At 41.2% G+C, this 25,696-nt stretch overlaps 2 protein-coding genes and 1 long non-coding RNA gene across 9 annotated transcripts in view; 1 reads left to right on the top strand and 2 right to left on the bottom strand.

The window, feature by feature from the left end:
• AMBRA1 (autophagy and beclin 1 regulator 1) overlaps nucleotides 1-15,602 on the bottom strand; it is a 145,038-nt gene extending 129,436 nt beyond the window's left edge. Inside the window, exons 1-6 of one of the 3 annotated variants that reach the window (XM_081001446.1) lie at nucleotides 15,444-15,602; nucleotides 11,420-11,494; nucleotides 3,393-3,634; nucleotides 2,858-2,916; nucleotides 1,353-1,536; nucleotides 507-679 (exon numbers count right to left, since the gene is read on the bottom strand). In XM_081001446.1, coding sequence (XP_080857572.1) covers nucleotides 507-679; nucleotides 1,353-1,536; nucleotides 2,858-2,916; nucleotides 3,393-3,527 — 551 coding nt within the window. In that variant the 5' untranslated portion in view covers nucleotides 3,528-3,634; nucleotides 11,420-11,494; nucleotides 15,444-15,602. Of the gene's footprint in view, nucleotides 1-506; nucleotides 680-1,352; nucleotides 1,537-2,857; nucleotides 2,917-3,392; nucleotides 3,635-5,724; nucleotides 5,809-11,419; nucleotides 11,495-15,443 lie in introns of those variants that run through there. The other 2 variants (XM_081001448.1, XM_081001447.1) reach the window with 2 other exon arrangements.
• Nucleotides 15,603-15,774: 172 nt separating this feature from the next.
• Nucleotides 15,775-17,914, top strand: LOC308475430. The gene is made up of 3 exons (XR_013985184.1): nucleotides 15,775-15,930; nucleotides 16,555-17,384; nucleotides 17,757-17,914. It is a non-coding gene; the product is annotated as an uncharacterized lncRNA (long non-coding RNA).
• A 1,984-nt stretch (nucleotides 17,915-19,898) lies between these two features.
• Nucleotides 19,899-25,655, bottom strand: HARBI1 (harbinger transposase derived 1). Of its 5 annotated transcripts, none has more exons than XM_081002145.1 (3): nucleotides 25,520-25,655; nucleotides 21,325-22,024; nucleotides 19,899-20,615 (listed from the first exon to the last, which is right to left on the bottom strand). In XM_081002145.1, the coding sequence occupies exons 2-3, from the start codon at nucleotides 21,992-21,994 to the stop codon at nucleotides 20,239-20,241; spliced, it is 1,047 nt and encodes a 348-aa protein (XP_080858271.1). In that variant the 5' UTR covers nucleotides 21,995-22,024; nucleotides 25,520-25,655; the 3' UTR covers nucleotides 19,899-20,238. The 5 variants fall into 5 exon arrangements, with proteins under 5 accessions (XP_080858271.1, XP_080858272.1, XP_080858270.1 ...); XM_081002146.1 differs by having other exon boundaries at nucleotides 21,325-22,029; nucleotides 25,520-25,647; XM_081002144.1 differs by having other exon boundaries at nucleotides 25,492-25,619.
• Nucleotides 25,656-25,696: the final 41 nt, after the last annotated feature.

The following is a 25,696-nucleotide window of genomic DNA, read 5'->3' as shown; positions in this document are numbered from 1 at the left end:
ATCATTGTGTGCCCCCACAAGCTAAAGAAAGGTAGGAAGCCAGGATAGTGGCCCCTTGCTTGGAATGCTTTTCAAAATCGGTGAAGATGTTTTTATTCTCACAGGCCTTTAAAATCTTATCTTTTATCCTTATTTTTTAAGGTGGTATTTCTATGGCCATAATTATCTGTTTTGAGCTTATTATTTTAATGCTACTTCTTAGAATTAGAAACACAGTAAGCAGATAAATAAATATGATTGCCGTCTATAGGGCCAGGCCTACTTGACTTGAGCAGTTAAACCACACTGTGTGCCTTGAAGACCGTACTTTCATCTTCTGGTTTACTAGTGAACCCTGGGGTGCAATTAAGAGTTTTCCAAGCTGTCTCCAGTGTCACAGGGTTTTGTTTTTTTCCATTTCTGGCTAAAACTGTGTCCCAAGCAATTATCTTGAGGATTTCTCCTAAAGATTGCTCCCTCTTATCTTCGTCTTCAACTAGATACACTCATGCAGAAGGATTACTCACCGGACTCTCTCCATTTCACTGGCTGTTTTCACAACTGCAAAAGGCTCCCGGCGACTCCAGTCCCAGAAGTGGATCTCATTGGCTGTTGCAATTAGCAGGAGCTGGGCCGTTGGATGGAAAGCCAAAGATGCTATGGCATTGTTGCTATCTGTAAACCAGCTCTCACTTCCACCCTGGGAGCAAACCAATCTATGGTCAATGGTACTGAAACACAGTAATTCCAAACAGGATCCCATATACACTATATGGTGACCTAGATTTATATCACAAGCATCATCACATGTGCTTCCGTTTTATATCACCCCCAACTGCATAGCCAAATTTTAAAGACCTTTGTCTCACTAATTACAGGAAAATCATTATATACTGTTTGTATAGGCTGTCTGAGACTCACTGAATGTTCCAGAGTAATTAAAAGAATTTGATTATGTAGAAACATTTCAGCCCTTCAACATTAGTATGGATAAAGGTCATGACACACTACAGTACTACTAGAAAGCATTTTTTAATTCTTGAAACCTACAGTAATCTTTCACTGAAATGTTTGCAGAAATAATTATAGGTCATCCAAAGGCTTTATCATTAACTAGCACAAGATTTCTGCTACAGCCTGCCAATAAGGCTCTCAACTGGCAGAGTTGGCATTTCATGATCAGAAAATAAAACAAATCCATAACAGTAAGGTAAACAGGTGATATTTGGAGGGATGGAACCATGTATTTGGGTTTATCCCTATTACCAGAATAATATGAGAAAATGCTACAGTGAAGAAGGTCCCACACCAGTGTGGCAATGCATGGATTAGCCTGGCATAGAGTGAGGTAAAGAGCATTAAAAGGAACTTACGTGCAAATCCCAGATTCTAACCTCTCCATCAAGGCACCCTGAAGCAATAAGCCCTGGAATGGTAGGATGAAAGGTTACACACCATGGTGTGCGTCGATGCCCAACTAGAGAGTGAACACATTTGCCCGTTTTCACCTCAGTGATGTAAATATTGTGATTCACATGAGTAGAAGCCATAAGGGTCCTGGGGAAATTAAAAAGCAACATAAAAGAAGGGGAGGGAGGATGGGAAGAGAAGGATGTTTAGCAAGCAATTTTGGATGCAGAAACAGAGGAGAGAAAAATATGAACCTGTACAGATATGCCTCATTGGCTGTCAAGCCCAACACCCAAACCACCAAGACATCACAGCTCCAAGACCAACTTTCTAAAAATAAGTCAATGATACTTCAATCTAACCAGCCTCACAGCACACATACTTGAGTTTTAGAAAGCTTACATAAGATTGTTAAAAGTTAATAATTATATTTCCAAGATTAACAGGTAAGAGAATAGTTACCTGTTAATAATTAAAGTACATTTTTGCCATTCTAATATAGTAAATACTCCAAAAAGACTTAACCATTACTCAAGAATAGTAGAGTAGTATACTCAGCTATATTTTTTAACTGGTCAAATGCTCATAAAATGATAGGTTCTCCAAATTGTGCTTTCCACCTTAATATCTATACCATACCATCCCTACAGGGTGAGTCACTCCCAATTTTCAAACATCACTTCTTTCTGATATGCACTGCAACAATCTTGCTTGTGGTACATTTGGACAGTGGCCAGGCCCCAAGCTCTCTTGTATATGAAAGCCAATTCCTGGTTCTCATCTGTCACACTCTAGAAAAAGGGTAATCAATGTAATGCTCTCCAAATGCTCCTGGACTCCAAACTATCATTAGTCTCAACCAGCATAGCTGATAGTCAGGGATAATAGGGACAACCTCAAGGACACCATGTTGGTTACCCCTGCTCTGGGGTGACCAATTAAAACAAAACATGAGGTGACTATGCAAACAGGGATAGAGTAAGTTTTCATTGGCTCTGCCTTGCATACTGTTCTATGAAACAAAAAGCAAGCGGACTACAATGACATTTGAGAGGGTGGAGGAGCAAAAGCTGTATTCACTAAAGGAAAATTGATACTACCACAGTAGGGCCAAAACCTGCACAGGGCTCTCAAGGACTTCGCGCCTTCCCTGTAGGGTCCCTGAACCAACCAACACAACAAGCATTTCACCAGTTTATATGAACATCTCCTGCTACCAAGTTCTTTGCAAGTCTACATTCTGTCATTATCATAGTTCAAAAAGAGTATTCCATGTACACAAGTAGTTTCAAATAATCAAAAGAGTGAGCAGCACTTGGTACAGCGAAGCTGAAAGACTCTTTGGAAGCTCTCACAGGTATGCTGAGGAACATTTCTCTTCACAAATCTTTCTAACAGATAAAAGGGAACATAAAATAAATAATAAATAAATAAAAAGAGAACAGAAAATATATACATAGATGTGTACCTGTCTGGACTGAATGCCAGTAGAAAGGTGGAGCGTGGACTGTCTGGCAACTCAACCTTCTGAAAGTCAAAAGAGCACAAAACATTTTCTGAGCTCAAAGTATCAGTGAAGTATACCAGTACCCCTCCCTCGTGTGAAGTTTGATAGAAGAAATGATACTTTTGCACAATTGTTCCAGGAGTATCAAAGGGTTATAAAAATTTTAAAAGGTTCTATCCATTTATTCTGAATCTGGCACATACCAGATAAAAATATTTAATTCAAATTCAGAAACCTAAGAAGTATATATAACTCAAATTACCCACAGGCAGAAGTGTCATACACAGCCTGAAGCTCCATGCTTAAGAACTTGCTTTGTATGCCAAACTATCCTAGATCACTGTATGTGCAGGTAGGACTGGGTAAGACCCACATAGGGAACCCTAAAGTAGTGTCAGTATAGACAATGCTGACCTAGATGAACCAATGTTCTGATTTTGTGCAAGGCAGCTTCCTAAGTTTAGTTGACTTGTAAGTGTGTCATAAAGAGCTTTACCTTGCCCTCCCATTTCATCCAACGGGTTTTGTCTTCTACCAACTCCTGCAGAAGACGCTGTGCTCCCAAAGCTTGCGTGCCCCGTTCTCGGCCCCAAAGGATTCGAACAGCATTCTTCTCTGGTACAACCTTCATGGCTTTTACTGTCTCAGGGGAATGAGTCACCGAGAGACACCAGATCACAAGTGCCAATAATCTACACAAGTGCCATCCACTCCTTGCAAGGCTGTCCTCATGGAAATCTAGATAGTGAAGATATATTTCAAGGAACCCAAGTCAGAAGTTTCCAAGAGGTCAATACAAATTGGTATCTCTCTGTGTAATTGTTAACATTCCATCCCCACCAACATAGCATTACTATTATCATCATCAGATTCTCAAGAGAGACCACTGTAATTGTAGCACATTCAAGACAGATCTTCCTCAGGTTGCAGAACGATGGGCCCAGGTCCAGCATTTTCATGGCAAATCTAACACATCGTAGATGGCCTGCAAAGTCTTACAAGAAAAACTTTGTGCGGTTGGAGATTTAACAACAGCAAGTCACTCTCTTATTAGCTATGGTTCACTGAACACCTGATTCATGTTCACTTCACTACATGGATACTCTTGTCAAACTTTTTTTAAATAACTCTTCGTAAGAATTGATTTGTGGCAATTTCATTTTCAAATGTATTTTGTAGTATTTAGAATAAAAGTATTTTCCAGTCAAGACAGTTTCAGCTTTAAAAAAAATACCTTTGAGAAAGATAGAAGATAAACAGATTACATTTACAGTGGTACCTCAGGTTAAGTACTTAATTCGTTCCGGAGGTCCGTTCTTAACCTGAAGCTGTTCTTAACCTGAAGCACCACTTTAACTAATGGGGCCTCCTGCTGCTGCTGCGCCGCCGGAGCACAATTTCTTTACTTATCCTGAAGCAAAGTTCTTAACCTGAAGCACTATTTCTGGGTTAGCAGAGTGTGTAACCTGAAGCATACGTAACCTGAAGCGTATGTAACCCGAGGTACCATTGTACTGCTGCTAAATCACTTCCTGTCATCATAAAACTCACCATATGAGTTATGTCACAGGCCGAATAAAGTGACCTAACCCAAATCACATAGCAAATACACCACCAAGTTGGATGTGAAGATATTTCCAGGTCAAGCACACTAGCAACTGGATTTACGAAAGCAGGTCTCATCAAATACTACAAACTAAAAAGGCATAATATGAAACTGGGGAGTTCTCATTACAAATTTTACTTTATTGAGAACAACTTCCAGACTGCTGACCCAAGACAACAGCTGCTTACCAAGACGGATATTTTTAATCAATTGCACGAAAAGAAACTTTCCTTACTAAGGAAAGTTAACAGAGAGAGTTCTCAAGGGAATTTTCTTGAGGAATTGCTTTGCTCACCAGTGTAATAAATCAAGTTTACATAAAGTTAATGTGTATACATTTGATTAACTTTCATAATCCATTCTGAGTGCAATCTGAGAGTGGTTTTTCTTTCTTCCTTTATGACTGGCCCTGGGGGTGATGGTGCTCTGAATGGGCGGAACACCTAGGCTTAATTTGTTTCAAACACTGATGTTTTTAATTTTTAAAAGAATTACGCAACTGTATGATCACATGGGTAAAGCCAGTCATCTTTAAGATTTAATCTAAGTAAACCTTTTACAAAGAAAATACGAATACCATTATGCAGAAGATTAATGTGTTCATTCTACCCTCAACCATTTACAACTGCACTTCCTCATGTCCTGTTTCTATTCCTTGTGCAAATTGGGAACAGAGAAAACTCCCCCTTCACACTTGTTCCATAATAGGAAGAAGTTGGAGTCACTCACACTTTTTCTTTCCACTTCAAAAGCAAATACACATACATCAACCCCTTTGGGAATCTGATCTGGCATGAGAGTGTGCCCTGGACATTCCAAGGGATATCCCATCACTATTATACATTGGTTTCACTCATCAATATTCTGAAAGAATGCTAGATATCTACCTGGTAATGTTTATCAGATTTTGGAAAAGTGTTTCTACTGCTTTCAACTCCAGGTACATACAGAACAGTTCTAGCAATTGTGTGAAAGCCTGTTTAATCAAGAGCAGAATAAATGAATGCAGATGCCAGTTGCCAACAAAAACACCAGAGACCTCCTCTGAGGAAGAAGCATGGGATGTCATGGAGCACCCCAGTACTTAATACTTAATACTTGGAAGAACTTGAAAAAAATCCAAAGTGCCTCAGCTCATGAATGTCTTGCCTGGAACCCAAAATAATCCATCCAACCATATAATGAGCCCTGCCTTGATCTCTAAGTAAGGTCCATTTGATACCTTTATTGACATACTTTTGGCACCAAGTAAACACTTTCCTTTTCCACCAGGCTTTTGATGGTGCAAATCAAGGCTCCCACACACCTGGGAACAGGTAATACAAATTAAGGATAAGTTAACAGAAGCACATGGAAGAGCCTTGAGAGCATAAGACTCCAATTCATATCATGCATGTTTCCAATGCTCTTCATGTGCAACTTACCCAATCAGCCCACATTTATTTAGTGAACAAAGGTAGGAAAGGGGAAATCAATGTTGCTGTAAACCAAGAGTATCACAAAGCATACAATGAATCAGAAACAGCAACAAAAGGTTTAGGGATACCAAACACACAGCTGTGGTAACCAAGATGGCGCCCTCCATATGTTGTGGACTACAACTGCCATTAGTCCCAGCTAGCATGCCCAAAGGTGAGAAACAATGGGGAGTTGCAGTTCACAACATCTGGAGAGCACCATGTTGGCTACCCCTGCTCTGCAGGAAACATTCAGCAATCAGTAATCTTAATATCTTTTGCTGTAATTATTGACTAATCCAAGCCTCTTTCACTAATAGACATGGGTAGTGAATGTGATGCCCTCCATTTGTTTTTGAACTATACTTTCATCAACCTTGACCATTGGCCATGCTGGCTGAGGCCAATGGGAACTGGAGCCCAGAACATCTGGAGAGCACCACATTGGCTATCCCTATTTCAAAACTTAAATCCTATGTCTTTCTACTTCATTTGTTTCGTGTAATCCATGAACTTGTTCAACACAGAAAGAGCAAGACCAACATGAAATCTGAACAATCAACCAAAAACACTGGCATGGGTTGCATGGCTGCAATTCTAACCATATTTAATAGGAAGTATAAGTCATTGAGGGTAATGAGGCTTACCTCTCAGTAAATGTGTTTAGAATTGTGTTGCACACGTCTCAGACATCCGTATCTCAGAGCATATTGTAGTATCCATATTAATATCAGGTCAAAAGTGGCAATTTACACAAGATTAAACCCAAGACACTGGTCACAATATAGCATTCATCAGCTGTATCAATGGCTATAAAGGGGGGGGGGGGCAGAACAAGGATGACTTGGCAAGGCAGTATTGCACTAAGAAATTGCTAACCTCCACACTCCCTGACAGCATTTACTGTACCCAATAAATCCTTGCCATAAAAATCAAAATCTGCCCCACAAGCTGCAAAATTCCTACTGGAAAGTTGTCCTTTTATTCTTACAGCCACTTTTAGAACACAGGGAGAAGCAGACCAAATGTCCCCTAATAACAGAGAATAAATCATCACATTACAAGAGAGAGTGAAGATCCCTATCCATATTTACTATTATTTAGAATACAGTGGTACCTCGGATTAAGAACTTAATTCATTCTGGAGGTCCGTTCTTAACCTGAAACTGTTCTTAACCTGAGGTACCGCTTTAGCTAATGGGGCCTACCACGCCGCCACTGCACAATTTCTGTTCTCATCCTGAAGCAAATTTCTTTACCCGAGGTATTATTTCTGGATTAGAGGAGTCTATAACCTGAAGCGTCAGTAACCTGAAGTGTCTGTAACCTGAGGTACCACCGTACTTCAATCCCCATTCTATAATCCCAAGATGCTACCTGAGATGCTCTCAAAGTGGCTTACAGAAATAACAACTACACAGTAACTGCATGGAACCATAATTATTTAGGCAGCATTTTCTGCTTGCATCCTTGCTCTTCCATGGTGTCATACCAGGAACAGCCCTCACTAAAATCTTGAGGCAAAGGAGCATGGCCGAGCAGCTGCCTCTTGCTCATTCCATGAGGGAAGCAGTATTTTCTTGCTGGCAGTTGCCAGGCAGCAGGTCCTTTGAGGCATAGTAGTAGAGGCGAGCAGCTGGAACTCACTCAGCCCCATGATGAAGGCCAGTTGTCCCCTGCTAGCAGTTGGTACTTCCAAGGCAATTGTGCCCACCAAGGTCCTCTAAAGTTAAATAAGAGGCTGAGCACCTCAATTTCACTCAACCAAATGGAAGAAACTGCAAATTTTAAACAATAAAATTCCAGCAACATTTCATTTTCCTGCCGTGCATAACTTAATTCCCTTATCAGAACATGCTTCTTGCCATAATTCTTTAATGCAATGAAGTTCATTTGTTATTTTGAAGCTATAACCCACTGTTTTAAGGTCCACAGCAGCAGGCCAGTATTAGCATAAACTACCAATAGCCAAAACAGGTCCCAGTAGTTTCACACAGATTGCAACAGCATCTGCTTTCTTGTTTTCCTCAAAGACGTCTTACAACATTCTGTGAGCAATTGGATTAGCTAATGAAAGCAAATCAAATTTAAGAGTCCTATAGCTCTTCAGTAATAAAAGTACAAGACAACAAGAACATGAACAGTAAATGGCTCTAGAAATAGTAAGCAGAAGGTAACCATTAATTTACAGTGATGAACAGAGGTGTGCACCTCAAAACTCTGAACTGGACCTTTTTCTTATTAACCAACATTAGATCTGCTCTAGCCCAAATGTTCAAAAACAAAGTAGTAGCAGGGACATTTGGGGGTGGGGGAATGTGGTAACACTTTTGCCTGTCTGGTAACTCTTGCCTATTTTGCTATATTTTAAATACATTGTAAGTTGCTTACTTTGGTTAGTAGGTGGAGTGTAAATACTCCAAATGAATGAATGAGTGAATTGTAACCTGCAAAAGCATCTGAACAGTGAAATTGTGCATTAATAGCATTTTGTATGAAAATAATTAGCAGCGTTTCAAAGAAATGCAAGTCTAAAAGTATACAGTGGTACCTCTGGTTACGAACTTAATTCGTTCCGGAGGTCTGTTCTTAACCTGAAACCATTCTTAACCTGAGGTACCACTTTAACTAATGGGGCCTCCCGCTGCCACCGCGCGATTTCTGTTCTCATCCTGAGGTAAAGTTGAGGTACTATTTCTGAGTTAGTGGAGTCTGTAACCCAAAGTGTTTGTAACCCCAGGTACCACTGTACTGAGAAAAGTTACAGGACCAACTACTATTGCTTAGTGGATGACCCAACGTACAGCTGCTGCACTTGGATCCTCCCTCTCTGCCCCTGCTCAGCAACAAGTCCTAGAGTCCTGGGAAAGAGAATAATAAGCATGAAACCAGACAAAGGACCAATCACTTGCCAACCATGAGAATGAGATGCCATTCTATTGTTTGTTTGTTTGTCATCATTCCTCCAAAGGAGCCCAGGGTGATGTACAAACATATATCCATCATAACACACACAGTAAAAATGTACCACTAAAACAATTATTAACTCATTAAAACACTGGTTCCAGTACTGTTGCCAAGGGTTAAACATTTAAACTACAAAAGCCTAGATGAATTAAAATGTCTTTAATTGACGTCTGAAAACCAAAGTGGGGGCGACAGGCATACCTATGGGGGTAATTCTAGAATTCAGGTCCCACTATGGAGAAGGCCCTTCTACAGATCCTTGCTCCCCAAATCCTGATGGGGGGCTGCAATAGCCTCCCATTGCTAATCTTAAGGATCAAGTTGGCAGGAAATGGAGGTTTGAGTCCTAAGTTGTTGAAGACTTTGCAAGCCATTACTAATAACTTGAATTAGGCCCAGTGGAACACAAACCACCAGCGCAGTTTTTAGGAATGGTTATACATGATTCCATCTTGCTGCCCTAGATAAATGCATGGGAGATGCATTCTGCAAGATGAAAGGAAAGAATGAAGTAATGAAAACTGTTTTGGAAGAACTTGTAGTACTGCCTGTAGAACAGCACATGTTGCAAGGCGCAGAAGCAGCCCTAACGCAATTATACTCCATTATTTTATATAAGCCACCTTGAAAATCCTTCTGGATCCAAAGGTGGAAAAGAAAGTATTTTTTTAATAAACTGTTCACAGCACTGAGAATAGGCAGCAAAATGGCAGATATCTGTATGTATGTGAACAAGTGTTCAAATTCCCTAATATACTTTATTAGTAACATCTGAGGGAATTTTGGCTGCTCCTCTCAAACTGGCACCTAGCCTCTGTCATTTGTAACCTATTTGGATTACTGCCATGAACTCTACACAGGACTGCCTCCTGTTTGAAAGATGCAGATGGTGCAAGAGCCAACCGTTCACCTTATGATGGGTACACTTTATAAAGAACATATTATTCCTGTTTTATCAGTTGCACTATCTGCCTATTTGCTTCCAGGCCCAATTTAAAGTGCTGGTTCTCAGTTTTAAAGCAGTGTACAGCTTGGATCCTACATAACAGTGAAAGTCTCTTCCTCCATAAATACCTCCCCATCTCTAATTTCCCAACCTGCTGGGGAAACTCTGCTCATGTCCCTTCTTACACACATGTGAAATAGAAAGGCACGGATCCAGGTCTTCTCCACTGTACCATTCAGTCTATGGAATACCCTTCTAACAATAGTCGCTTTTGCCCCTACTTCGATGACTGTTCACAGGCAGTGAATATTTAAGAAGGTGCTTTTGATGGGCTAAAATAGCAGCAGCTGTAGATCTGTTCTTGAGCTAATTTACTTTCAGCAGCTGCTTTACATGTCTTTAATATCTTGTTACATTGGTTGGTTTTAACCACATTTTATTATAGTTTCTGAACTGTGGACACTACTTCAGCTGAAGCATATGCTAGAGATGAGTGAACAATAAAACAATCAAAGCCTCTGGCACAGTGGGAGTTAGGTTAGTTCCAGTACCACTTCTTGCAAGTGCCTCAACACTAGAGAAAAAGGGAGGGAAGTCATATTCCCACATATGAGAATGTATTTTCCAAAGGCCTTTGTATTAAAAAGCTGGAGGCCTGCAACTAATTGTCCCATTTCAGTTCATACAATCCATGCATCTGTATCCATGTAATAGGTCATAATAGACAAGTTTTATTTCTGTGGAACCACATGCAATGTCTCTGCTGTGGTTTGGCACTCTCAGTTTGAGAAACAATTTCCTACCAAACTGTGAAGTACAATAAGTTTTCTCTTATCAGCTAAGTGCAGGCCTGGTCAATTTTGAGTTTTCTGAGAGAAAATCAATGTTGCAATAGCAAAAGCTAGTTTTAAAATGTGCCCAGATGTTCCTGCTGTGGATGCACATTTGGATGCACATCTACATCATTATAGTCTGAAATGCCATCTTCTCCTCAGAGACAAAAGTCAGGGGAAACTTGGTCCTACCATTTGCTATAGAAGTTTGCTGAATCACGAGGATTTGGTAATGATACTAAACTCCCCACATACACACACACACACACACTTGCCAAATAATTTTCTCCCCTACTCCCCAAGTAAGTTTTTCAACATTTGAAGAACTGATTTTGCTTTATTTATTTATTTATTTATTTATTTTTAATAGGGACTACTCAAGTTAAATGAGTTATATATAGTACTTTTTTTAAAAGGGGGGAAAGTTCTTAAAGTCAGGCTCAAGCCAACAGAGAAAACACGAAAAACAATGCATCTCTTTTTAAGTCTGAACGCTGATGCTCACATGGTTAAGAAAAGGAGAATCTTTTTTTAAAATCTACAAAGAATGAATGCAGAAAAAGCCAGCTCCTATACTCAAGGGGGATACTTACCATGGAGTTTCTAAAGCCTAAAATTTATGTTAACTGAATGTGAATTGATGAGACTGTCCAGTTGTTTACAATGCAACTCAATACATAAAAGATCAAAGAATAGTTCTAAGATTTTTCTTACCAAAACAAAGGAAAAGTAGATTCACAGATGATAGAACTTGGCAGGTTTGGAACTAGTGCATTCCTGAATGACAATCTGAAGAAGACATGAAGGAGGGAAAGTAAGTTTGGGTTATACTTCACAGTGGCAAAAATGACGAAGACAAAATGAAAAAGAGATAATAAAACGATCATTCTAGTAAGCACACTTTTAATAGCACTTTGCTGAGTTGGGTTAAGGCAACAGAACACAGACTGGAACTTGTCAACTCTGAAAGAACATTCTGAGAGACAAGGCCTTGTGAAAACTATATATTATACAACGTAATATACACATTACGTTGTTAGACTGCAGTAATACTACACAATGGCCCAGTTTACACATCACCCTAAACCATATTTTAAACTAATGATGTTGTAATGTGAATGAGCAACGTGTTGTGCACACTGTTCAGAAGAGTCCACAGCATTCATCCCCGCTCCTGTTGCATTGAAAATGAAACAAGACAGAGAGCTTAGCTTGTTGTGTTGTCCAAACCCGGACTCACAGTTTGCTTCTCTCCAAACCAAAGTGGTAACCAAAGTTGTTCTTGGCTTTATTTACCATTCATTGTTTGTTTGAAGAGAAGTAACCATAAGCTCAGGTTCAAATATGACAAAACAGATGCCAGCTGATCTCATCTGCAACATGGCAGAAATGGGGAAAGAGCACTGGGGAAAATTTTGTGCAGCACAAACCAACACATGCAGCCGTTGTCTGTTTTAAAATATGGTTTAATGACACTCAAACTGCACTAGTGTGGTCTGTTCTAAAGCAGGTATGTCCAAAGTCCGTGGGTGGGGCTCATCTAGTCCCCTGGCTGGCTTAATTCGGCCCCTGTGGCAGTTTATTTCTTGGGGTCAAATCCTAAAAAACAACTTTGGGGTAAAATCGTAAAAAAAAGGTCAACAACTTTGGTCAGCCCTCATGCATGTTCACATCATCAAATCCGGCCCTCTTTGAAAAAAGTTTGGGCACCCCTATCTGAAGGACTGCAGCAGTAAAAAAACCTAAACAAGGCACTCCACAATACTGTCAACCTCTGCAAAAGGGGCCTCTCATAAATACTCAGTCAAGAGCACAAAAGTGCTATTTGACAATTTCACATTAAATAAAACTTTCCATGACCTTTTTTGTAATGATTTTTTGCTCACCCTTTTGAATCTATCTGTACACCTGCCTATGTTTCAAAGTTAAGATTATAATACTGTAGATATGTCTTTGTTTAATTTCTTTTTTTAACAACCCAGTCTTTTTGGCCATTCAGCCTTACTGGAGCTTCATCAAGCAACATTCCAATCCTCTGTAAGGTTACTCCTACAGAAGTAAGGTAAATCCTACAGAAGTAAGGTAAATCCTACAGAATTAATACAGAATTACAGAAGTAAGGTAAATCCTACAGAATTCAGCGGCACTTCCTTCAAGATTTCATCCTTAAAGGAAGCTCAACATAAATTTTCTCACCCAGCTTTCCTTAGGCCAGCTATATAACCACCCTTCAAAAATTTCAATCCTCTAACTTTTACAACTGTGCATATACAGACAATTTTTTTAAAAACTGTATTAAAATGCAATTATAGTTCAGTTTCATTTGCTTTATGAGGGGACTAGCAACATCAATCTGTTTTAATCTATTTTTAATGTGGTATGCCACCTTGGGACAATCTGATGAAAAGGTAGATAATAATAATAATAAATAATAATTATTTATCAGTTTTAGACCCAAAATATTTGCTCTGCTGGTTCTTCCTGTGCCTATTGCTTAGTTTTATCATACAAAACCATTTGTGTGTTTTAGGGTATATCACCAAATAATTTTAGTGGTGACAACAGCAAGTTTATTTTAAAAAAAATACTTGGATGAAGTAGTTATCCATTCATTCAGATCTGCAAGTACAACACAAATGGGAGTAACAGTAAACATGTTGGATGAAAAGCAAAACAACTCCAGATAGTTTCAAAATGAAGAGCTGAGGAGTTAACAATGAAGTAAAATTCAACAAGGTCAAATGTAAAATGTATATACGAGACCCATCCAATACACAATTATAAAAGCAGATGTTCCAATACTCAATAACACTTCTGAGAAAAATGTAAACAAATGAAATGAGCAATGAAGGCAATGATGCAGCTCCAAAGTACAATGCCATCCTGAGAGCTGTATCTGCATTAGATTTGTATCAAGTACTGTAGTTCTTTCTGTACTACCCAATGCTGAGCAGAGAAGTTTCATTCAGTGTGTTATGTTTACCCAGATATCTCAGTTAAAGAAAGATGATGATAGGCAGAAGAGGATTCAGAGAAAAACTACAAATGTGATAAACAGTCTAGAAAGCAAGTCACATTAAGACAAACTAAAAGGATCTACCTTTTAAGAACTGAGATAGGACTAACATGCTGCCAGTATTCAAATATTAACAAGCTTCCAGAAAATAGTAAATGAAAAAATATTTTCTGGATCTAAGAAGCAGTTAATATAAACTGCAAGAAAACATATTTAGGTGACATGTTAGGAAATTTCTTTAAGTGTTTAAAAATCTGAATCAAATGTGAAAGGCACTTGTGGAATTTACTTTGAGATTTACAGAAAAACAAAGGAGGACAGGTGAGCATGAAATACTGAGATTTCAAATACTACAGGTTTATGCAGACAGGCAAAACCGATAAGATTTATGAAAACGTATGCTCTGTTGTCACTTTCCTCAGAAAGACGTTTTTTTGGATCACCTCATGGCTTATAGAAGTTGCAACATCCAGTTTTGCACAGTATAACCAAAGTGGCATTTTAATTTTAGCCATGTTTCAGACAGAAAGCATCAAACTAACTTATCCAAAATTAAGTGTACTTCCCTGCAAATTTGCAATGTGTTTTGTTGTAGGGAGGGCAAAGTAACCATTTTCGAATAAAACTTGGAATTGGGGGGTGGGGGGGAGCTAAGCAGAGCTTCAGTATTTTATTTAGCACACTCTCTTCTCCACGCTACCTGTCTTCTATCTCCATAACCCATTTATTCTTAGTTGCCATACTCTCTCCTCGCAATACACAGTGAAGTCCAAATCCTTAAAGCATACCAAACACACACAGCTTAGAAAACTAATAAGCAATTTCATGGTGCAGAACACACACACACACCAACATATACCAGTCCACAATTCTGTAAAATCCTGATGACCGGAAAAAACAATTGTATCCCAATTATGGTGTTAAATATATGGCTGGATGGAGTTATAAAAACATTGGGGAAAACAGGCTTGAGTTCTCCGAACCAAATACCTTCTTCTACATACAAAGCCTCACAACCCACTTCACATTTAATTATTCTTAATTAATAATAATTAATTAATTAGGACCCGTGTACAGAGAGACCCCAGCGAGCTAACAGCCAACTCTCCCTGCAATCTCGTGCTCGTTTCCTCAGAGCCAAGCCGTCGTGGTCCCCGTGCCCACCAGGCCTTACTCTCAAGGAAGCGCGGGCAGGCTCGGAGCCACATTCGCACAGGAAAACAGACATCCCGCTGCGAAAATTCCTCCTCGCATCCCTGAAAAAGGGGAAAAAATCGTGCGGCCGACTGTTTACGTGGGCGGAGGGGAACCGAATGTATTTTAAATTAAGGAAGCGCTGCCTCCCCGTATTTAGACCGACGGCTCCGGAAACAACACAGGGCGGGCCTTCAGAGCCTCGCTCTGCGGGTCCCGGGAAGGAAGGCCAAGGCCGCCAGGAGTCTGGCTAGCCGGTTCTCCGAGCGGGGAGGACGCGGGGGCCACAGCCAGGCAGCCTCCTCGCGAGAAAGACGCGGCCGCGGGAGGCTCCGCGGTGGGCGGGGTGGAGCGGAGGAACTCGACGCCGCCAGGAGACCCTTCCTGAAACGCGTCCCGCCCTTCGCCTCAGGCTCCCCAACTCCCCGGCCGACCCCACCCGCCGCGTTTCTCTCCCCGCCGGTTGAGGGAGCCCGGCAACCCCCCTAGAGAGGAGGCAGGCCCGGAGCCTCTAGGCCCAGAGCCTACCTGAGGCGGCGGGGGGGGGCTGGCCAAGGCCTGGCGCCCTCGAATCCCGGAGAGGACCGGAGCGGTGGCGTGAGGCACGCTCCGGGCTGGTCGGGGCCTGGTCCAGGGAGGGACAACCCAAATCCGACGGCGGCCTCTCCCCCTGCAGTTTCTGCCGCCGCTGCTGCTGCTCCGAGTTACTACCAAGGCCAGGGCGCCTAGCCGAGCACCTAAGCAGCCGAGTGCGGAGATGCCGAGTGCCGAGCCAATCGAACGGCAGGCGCAAAAAGCGGAGCAGAGCTGACGAATGGAACGCAGAGAGCGGGATCGGCGCTGTCCTCGCGACCGGGAGGGCGGGGAAAGAAGGCAGGGGGAGGGGCCCACGGAGAGGCCTGCGTCAGGAGGCGCCTCCTTCCGGGGCTCTGAGATCGTCTGCTGCGAAACGAGCCCTTAGCCGAGGGATACGTGGAGGGGAGATGTTCACCTTCACATCGCCCTCGTCCCCTTGGTAATCATCTGCCAGGGACCTCCATAAAGTACAACACATGTTCTTTAAAAATGGCTACACCACCCCCCCGCAAAATCAAAGCCATAAATAACCACCACTGCCTCCAATACATTTTTATTGTAAGACTTAAAAAAAAAAAATCAGTATAACTTTATTTGGCAAACCATGACTGTGCACTGGATATTTCTCCCCCCCCAAAAAAAATCACATTTCCCAAATTTCCCCATACACTATCAATTCCACTTTTTATAATGAACGCACACTTTCGTGCAGAAAAAAAGGTTCACATCCACACCATACATTGAAAGCTTTCCCCGTAGTTTGTGCTAGGATTTGGGGGAAACCATGCACTTTATATGTATGGCTGTTGGCTTAGGATAAGCCCCACTGAACTCACCAGGACTTGTATGAAGTAAATATGCACAGGGTTGCTGTTAAAACTGGTGGCACTGATGACTCACCTACATTAGTAAAAAAACACCAGTGTTTTGAATGTTATAAACATGCAACACCAGATGGTGCTGTAGAACAAACTTTTTCTATGAGATTTTACATAGTGTTTTTTTTCGTTTTTTGTAACGATTTAATTTGTGACTTACTTATCGTGTTTTTTCCTGTGTGTAGATCCACGCTGAAACAGAGACTTAAGAGGCCTCCTACTGCTACCACATTGTGATTTACTTCTGAGTAAGCCTACATAAGGTTGTGCTGCATGACTTTCTAGATGTGTCTGAGGATATTAGTTCTGCTAATAAACTAAAAAAAAGCACAAGAAGCAAATGCTTGTATTCAACAACTCACAAAGCAAAATGTACTACTCCCTGTGCAACAGCTGCAATCATAACCCCTTTTACCTGGGAGTAAACCCCATTGAATTCAATAGGATTTTCTCTGAGTAGACAAAGTTAGGATTGCATTAAGACTAGGCTCTCTTTAGGCTTGCTTTTCCCATCTTTTCCCATCTAGTCCTCTTAGCTCTCAGAGTCACTGACAGCTCTGCCATGATCTCACCAGGAGCTATGCATCATAATTACAACACAAATATAATTAAGAACAGGTACTTAATGAAGGTCCTGCATCACCTGCTTGTGGAACAATATGTTGTACATGTAGGTGTCTGAGTTTCATAAGGCCCTCTCGTTTCTAATCAGTTTTGCAGCACCAGATTTAGGGTGGTGTTGGTGATTCCCCCTGCACAGGGCACTAAGCTGAGGGGGAGAAAAATTGAGAAGATCCATAACTGAGAAGATCCATTTTGAATGGCACCAAATTTTGTCCTCACCCGAGGCACCACATTACAACAGATTACCAAAGTCTGTCCCTGAATTTTGCCTCAATCTGGTTTCTGAGTTTAGCATATATTAGCATTGTTGCCTAAATGCTAACCTGACAAACATTCGTTCAGAGTTACAGCAGCACATCCTAGCATTGCAGCATGTTCTCAAATACCATAGGTAAAAGGTAAAGGGACCCCTGACCATTAGGTCCAGTCGTGGCCGACTCTGGGGTTGCGGCGCTCATCTCGCTTTATTGACCAAGGGAGCCGGCATACAGCTTCCAGGTCACGTGGCCAGCATGACTAAGCTGCTTCTGGCGAACCAGAGCAGTGCACGGAAACGCCGTTTACATTCCTGTTGGAGCGGTACCTATTTATCTACTTGTACTCTGACTTGCTTTCGAACTGCTAGGTTGGCAGGAGCAGGGACCGAGCAACGGGAGCTCATCCCGTCACGGGGATTCGAACCGCTGACCTTCTGATTGGCAAGTCCTAGGCTCTGTGGTTTAACCCACAGTGCCACCCGTGTCCCGGATCTCAAATACCATAGCAAACATTTAAATTACAGAAGTACTTTACATATCTTGTAAAATAAATTTTGGAATATGGAGTCAATTTTTCTACAAATGAGTTCAAAAAGCTTTTCCTCACCATGGTTCCTAGCTTTCTATATATTTGGCACACAGTTAGATCTAGCTGCAACATTACCAAGACAAATAAGCAGGTCAGAATTTATTCCTATCATAAGCACTGGCTTCAAGGGGCCAAGGCTCTTTGCGCCACCTCAGGTTTTTTTGAGAGGGCAGGTTTCCCCCCCCCCCCCAATTGTTGAGATTGTACTGGGCATGGAGTGCCATCAGGACTTCTTTTCCAGGCCAGGGCCTCACCTGGGGTAGAAGTAGTTAAGAATGGAAAAAGGGTGCTGGAACCAAATCCTTAACCCATCACTGGAAACCATAAACACCAACAACTGGGAAACACTGGCCTGCGAGCACTCCAATTGGAGAACAGCCTTTACCAAAGGTGTCATGGGCTTTGAAGACACTCGAACTCAGGACGAAAGGGAGAAACATGCTAAGAGGAAGGCACACTTGGCAAACCCTCACAGTGATCAACTCCCGCCTGGAAACCTATGTCCCCACTGTGGAAGGATGTGTAGATCCAGAATTGGCCTCCATAGTCCCTTATGGAATCACTGTTAAAACTGTGTTTATGAGTTAATGACACCTTGTGTGAATTGATTTGGGAGGCCTATGACTTGGTCCAAGATAAAAATGATACCCTGTGTGAGAAGGCTTTGACTGTGATAGAGAAAAAACAGAAAGGGAGAGCAAAAAGCATAAAAGGTTATTATATGTGGCGGCAATGTAAAATCATTAAAAAAGCCTGGGATAAGACATATAGAGATTTGAAAACAAATTGGGAAATGATTGTTGTTAAAAAAAACTGAAGTTATTACATGGAGATGTACAGAACTTGTTGGACTTATTGAACAAAAGACATTGTTCCAGTACGCAAGATTGGACGCCAGGCCAAGACCAGCCAGCCCCTGCAGAAGGAATAAGCCTCCGTTAAAGAAGACGAAGAAGACTGGTAAACTAAACTATTGAACTATACAGGATAAACCAGTTAATGTAGAACCCAAGACAGAAAGAGGACTTTGAATAATAAAAAAGGGGTAAAGGTTTAATGCTCTTCTTTTAAGCTTTGTGTACAGACTTTCACGTTAGTATAACTTTTAAAACTCACTTGTATTAAGATGAACAAAGTTTAAAAGTTGAATTATTAAGATTATAAGGTTATAAGGACGTGCACGAACAAGTATTAAACAATGAAACCAAGAGGGGGAGGGGAGGGAAGTCAAGCAAAAATAATGGTTTAAAATTTTTGATTATGATGGGTTTTTTCTCCATTATATATTGTTGTTTTTATGTTTATTTTTTATGTTCTTTTTGGAAAATTAATAAATTGTTATAAAAAAACAAAAACCGTGTTTATGGAAGACAATCTTACTCGGTTATGAGTGATCGCCAAAGAAGAAGACTCCGTAATCTGACACCAACATAGACTCCATGGGGTGCAAGTCTCTGTGAAGAATGTAGGGGTCTCTACAATAAACCTTTCTTACACCCACAGTGAGAGGTTAATCTCTAGGTTAATGTTTACTAAGACTTTACATAGATTTGTGTTAGTACATTGGGCAGAAGTAAGGATATTTGATCATAGGGAATATTTTTGTAGATTTGTTGAGGCTATTTTTGCTCTGACCTCTCATTCTTGATGACTCAGGAATTACATGTCCATTTCAATGTTGGCCATTTTCCCATTTTGTAACTGGGACAACAAAATGGACCACAAACCATTCCTTCCCTCCTGCCTCAATCTATGTAATAACAACATCCCTTTCCGTTACACAAATCCAGTTGCTGTTAGATGAAAAAAGATAGACAAGAGTGATAAGTTACCAAGCAAAAAAAGAGGAATGCTTCTATTTTTAACCATGTTTAAGCCGCCTTTACAGTTTAGTTAGTTGGCATTCATCTGTCTCAAGAGACAATGGAAAAGTGCGCCATCAAGGGTAAAGTTAAACTGTTGGGTGAATTACAGCACCTGCTGTGTCTGTACAGACCAATATGGGTGAACTTCAGTTAATAACTGAAACAAAAGTGTTCCGAATCTGTTACACCATACACAAGATACATTTTTTTTATTTTTAAGTACTTAAAACTACAATATTAAACTGAATATGCATTCCTCCCATATCATATTGTCCTTGAAAAATGGTCCTCTAATAAGGCTGGACACTAAAAAGTAGCAGGTACTGAAATACTGAGTACTGACGGAATCAGATACAATGTGCACAATGAAACCAAAATAGTATATTAAATGCAAAATATTATACAAACACAAAATTTCAATTTCAATAGTTGCATCCCCATTTATTTCTCTTGCTGAATGTAAGAGGAAAATCAGGATCTATCATAACCGTTTGCATGTCTTTTAATATGTCAAACTTAGTATGTCTTGTAATGTTAGCTAAAATGAGCGAGTAATAATTCCTGACGAACTCGATCAGCTTCAGAGTCAAGTGATTCCATATGTTCATATTCTTCCTCTGGCTGTTCCATCTGTCCCATCGTTTGGGAAGACCACACATCCAGTCCATGCTCTAGAGAAATGTTATGAAGCACACAGCAAGCCAGAATGATGTGGCTGGCCTTCTCGGGAGAATACTGCAACGTGCCCTTTGACCCATCCAGGCAACGGAAGTGGGACCGAATTGTCCTGAATGTACGTTCAATGACATTGTGAGTGGCTGAATGTGCCATGTTATACCGGCACTCTGCAGGCGTTTCAGGAATATGCAGAGGGGTCATTAGCCAAGTGCGAAGAAAGAATGAACTATCACCTGTCAAAAGAAAAAGAAAGATCACAAACCAAACAGGGACAGGAGAGTGCAAATAATTCCATCACCTGATAATAAAACCAGGCATCTATATGAAGCCAGATAGGTGTATGAAGCCAGGAGGGCAACCAAGATGATCAAGGGTCTGGAAACTAAGCCTTATGAGGAGCGCTTGAAGGAGCTGGGTATGTTTAGCTTGGGAAAGAGGAGACTCAGAGGAGATATGATAGCCATCTTCAAATATCTTAAGGCCTGCCACATGGAGGAGGGAGCATGCTTGTTTTCTCCTGCTCTGGAGGGTAGGACTCGAACCAATGGCTTCAAGTTGCAAGAAAGGAGATTCAGACTAAACATTCGGTAAAACTTTCAGACAGTCAGAGCTGTTGACCACGAGAAGTGGTGGACTCTCCCTCCTTGAAGGTTTTTAACCAAAGGTTGGATGGCCATCTGTCACTGATGCTTTTGCAGAGGTTCCTGCATTGCAAGGGGTTGGGCTACATGACCCTTGGGGTCCCTTCCAACTCTAAGATTCTATGTTTTATGCTACCCTATTATTCTGTTTCATGCTACCTTTGTTTGATTTATCTTTATAGAGGGAGAACTGTAAAATCTGCAGTTTTGACACATAAATGTTATGTGGCATGTCACAGAACCAAACAGAAATTCCACCAAAATAGACTTTCAAAGATGCCAGTCATGAGAAAGAACTTACCAAGTAGCCAGCCATCTTTGTGCATGCCAGCTTCAAACTGGTTCCTGAGGGCTGACTGCTGCAGCACAGCACAGTCCTGCAAGCTGCCTGGCCAGTGTGTTTCCGCACTCAGTAGCATTCCCCTGGCGTCACAAACCATCAGGCAGTTTAAAGAATGAAGGCCCTTTCTATTCACATATGACAAGTCCTCAGCACTGGGTGCCTTTATTGCGACATGGTTGCAATCAACTAGTCCTAGTACCCCTGGCATACCTGCCAGCCCATAAAAGTCATCTTTCAGATGATGCACCGACACTTCATCATCTGGGAAATGAATGAACTGAGATGCCCTCTCCACCAGGGCCTCAGTAACATTGGCAACACAACGGCTCATAGAGGCCTGGCTGATGCCAATGGCATCTCCCATGCGAGTCTGGAAAGAACCAGAAGTGTAAAAACCTAATGCAGCAAGAATTTGCGTCTCTGGGCTAATGGCCCTTGATCGTTGTGTAGGACGAGAAAGGCTGGCACCCAGAAAATCCACCAGATAGTAAATGAAGTGACGTGGGAAGCCATACATAGACACCAGATATTCATCAGTCACATCCTCCAGTTTGAAACGATCAAGTGTTCGATGCCCACGACCATATAGCAAGAGATCACAATCAAGAATGGCTATGGGAACAGCCATGATGGGTTGATCTTTCTTCTCTCTACTCACCTACACTGGAGCAAAAAAAAAGGAAAATTGAGGACATGGATCCTAACAGCCTACTTGACTCTACTGTCAATTTCATACTAATTACACACAAATAAACCTATTGGCTTAAGTAAATAGGGTTTTGAAATTAGTTTACAAATGTACACTTTAATTTAACTTGGCATTTACACTAATTGCTATGAGACCAGATCATACAACTGAGAACACAAGGAAAAGAAATATAGAAAACTTTCCCACAGTCCTATTAACGTGGCTGAGTCCTACCAGATAACATTCTACCAGAAAAGTTGACAATATTATCTCCATGGGATTCTGCTATTAATTTCAATGAAAGAGCCAATGAATCATGGTCGTAGTTCTGGGAAATTTCCAGTGGAATTTTTTTTGGAGCTGTATATAATTTCACACAGGGTCATGGGACATTCTTGAGAAAGCAAGAATGCACAATTAGTACTGACCTTGGGTCATACGCAAAATTGGAACTGTTGAGTACATATTTCACAATAAATTAGTGCTATGTTTACATTCTCTCTCTGAACCGGTTAAACAAGACTAGGAAAATTTCTTTCTTTATGTGTTACTGCATTAAAATTAATTGGCTGTATGAGGCATGAGGGTGTGAATTGGCAAAACTTAAGCTGGTGATATTTTTAGAAACGTAAAGCACTGAGAAACAAAGAGTTGCTTTGTTCTAATGCTTGTTAATAAGCTGTGCTGTCCCTCAAGGATATTTTTTCTGTTTGTCCAAGTGCACACAAAATCTAGAATTCTGGAACAACTGGAGTTGATAAATGTACTGAAACTATGTGCCTAAGAAGAGCAAGTTATATAAACAGAGATGCTTCACCCAACCACTCTTTTCCATTGTTAAACAAGTCAGTCATATTCTAGTGGCAAGGAGCTGTCTTGAGAACCAAGGAGTTCCAATCTTGCAAAATCAAAGTTTCAACAAAGTAATACTGTATTTCTTGTATCCTGTTTTTTAATGTCCACCAGTGACTCCCAGTAGTTATAATACAAAGGAGGCAGGTAGGTATCTAATTAAATAGCAATGTAAGGGGCACTTTGGTATCAGATATAGCCTATAAGTTTAGGGTGGCATCTCTACAAGAGAATTTTTCTGTTCTCAGTTGGAGTCCATTGCTGGAAAGAGCCAAAATGTTAATAGTTTGCATTATCTCCTCACTCCTCATGTAATAAGCATTTCCCCCTCTTCATATACCCATGTGTTGCATTACATAAACATAACATTCTGTCCCTCTGAATGTATGGACAATGCTTGATTGTCATCCCCTCTCTCATAATAGTTGTGTTATTGTGCACTCACAAGATTAACAATTTAATAATAATAAAAACCAAAAACCAATGGATTGAATCTGGTCTGGTTCCTCTATGAACATCTGATACCAAAGGTGTGAATTCCCCCAAACAACTGAGGGATTACCTAGTATTAGCCATCATTGAAAATAAGCCCACAAAAGTAATTAGCTCATCACCACAGCTTACTAAGAAGCCAGAAGTCTGTGTTGCCATGGTGGCCATGGAGGAGGGAAAGACCCCTCTTCTGTGGCCAACATGAAAATGCAAGCTACTAGACTCTTAGAAGTCAGCTTTTTTAACCAGCTTGCTAAGTGAAAGGGCATGTAGGAAGGAAGGGTATATCTGCTCCTCCTTCACTAGCCTATTTCGTGGTTATGAAAGAATAGGCTTTCCTTCCTGCCTGGCTAGCAAAGAAACCAAGTGGACTGGCAGAAAAGAGACCAAGTAACCCACTCCTCCTCCACCAACCTGTTCATTCACCTACATGAATTTCTTGGTCACCCATGAGTACCAGGCAAGTTGTCAAAAACAAGGCAGGTTTTACCTACGTCAATAAACCAACTCAGAAGACGTGCCAGCATACATACAGACTCTGCTACCAAGACTCAGCTACACAGCTGCAAATAAAATACTTTAAATGTGTTGTAGAGTGCAATATACAAATGTGACACTAGATGGCGAGAGTGAGCTATGCCAAATTCAATGTATTTTTCAAAACTTTTTTTAAAAAAGCATTTTCATAGTGTTTCCTAAATGTGTGTAGATTCCAGCCAAGAGACTAAAAGATAAATGCTTTCCTTTTTCCAGCGATGAATACAAAAGTAGTTGCAACTGACATATGTGTAATATATTATTTTGTCTCAGTAACAGCTGAGGCAATATGTCTACTTAAAAAAATTATTCCTGGTATTTAGCAGCTAGTTGTTAAGCCCACAATTAACTGTTGTAACTGATATGTCATTAATATCCCTATCATCATTTTGAGATACTGTAAATAGATTTAGGAGGAAATGTAGCATCATTATCAATGTCTGAGAATGCAATGTTTTGTTTTGTAACATACATGAGACACATCTATATGAGTATGTCTACAAAAACATGCAATAACCTTTGTGCAGCAAAATACACGTCTGACACTCAAGACTATGTTTGAAGAAGAGAGTGCACCCAAAGAAGGAGGCCATCTCCAGGCATCTGGTTAGTCACTGTGTGAGAGCACAATACAGAATCAAATGGGCCTGTGGTCTAATCCAGCTGGGTTCTCATGTGTCACTTTCAAGGTTTCATTCACGCTTCTCGGTTGAGCCACCAGGAATGACTTTCCTAAAGGACCCAAAGCATGAATGACGGAAGGTGAAGGGGTGCAAGAGAGGGAGAAGAATGGCAACGAGGCATTAAACTGTTTGTGGTGGGAAGTGAAGGGCACCTGATGAAGCAGGAACTGCAAAAGAGAGCTGAAAAGCAGACAGGTCTCTGCGAAAGGGGCATGAATTTGCCTTATTGGAGGATGCTGTGAAAGCGGAACATGCAGCAGGGTAACCCAACAGTAGTTGTGGGAAATCTCACCCGCTCCAACTCTCCCCATCAGCACCGGCCAGCATGGCCAATGGTGGCAACGGTAGTGCAACACCATCTGGTGGACCAGTGCCCGATTTACGTATAAGCTAAACAAGTTATAGCTTAGGGCTCCACTCTCTTGGGGGTCCCAAAAAAATTTAAAGGGGAAAAAAATGGATGTACATTTCCAAAATATAAGATAAAAAACAAATAAAATAAAACCTACATACAGCAACAGTATTTTGTGTTGTGTAGGCTCCTATTTGTTATGTGCAAACGGCTTTAGATACCTATTAGGTCCATAAATTACTATATAGTATATACAGTATTCAACACAAAAAACAGCGGCAATTTGTTGTTGACAAAGGACAGCTGGACATATAAAGGGTCCCATTACCTTCAGTAGCCTAGGGCCTCATCAAACCTAAATCCGGCCCTGTGGTGGACTACAAGTTCCTCCCTAGAGAAGCGGGGAGAAGACTGGGGGGGGGCGCAAGGGTGGACGGAAGCGGGAGAGGGGTTCTGCGCTTGGAGAAAGACTGAAAGCGCAGGATATAAGCATGTTTCGCGGCGCGGCTACGCGTCCACACCTCCCTCTCCGCCGGGCCCCCGATTTACCCCGATAGCGCAAGGGAGCCCGTCCCGAAGTCCCTTCCCAGCACCCGGATCCCGAGGCGGAGCTCCAAGTCCCTCTCACGACGCCCGGCCTGTTCATTCCCAATCGCAGATTCCTCACGAGACCGGCCCTTCACCCCTTTAAGCCTCCCAGGTGGGCATTCTCGCCTCCCGCCGATA

This window comes from Podarcis pityusensis (assembly GCF_964106645.2).
Source record: "Podarcis pityusensis genome assembly, chromosome: 1".
Classification (NCBI taxonomy): domain Eukaryota; kingdom Metazoa; phylum Chordata; class Lepidosauria; order Squamata; family Lacertidae; genus Podarcis; species Podarcis pityusensis.
Note: the sequence above shows the minus strand (reverse complement) of the source record. Positions and strands in the feature narration are given on the sequence as shown.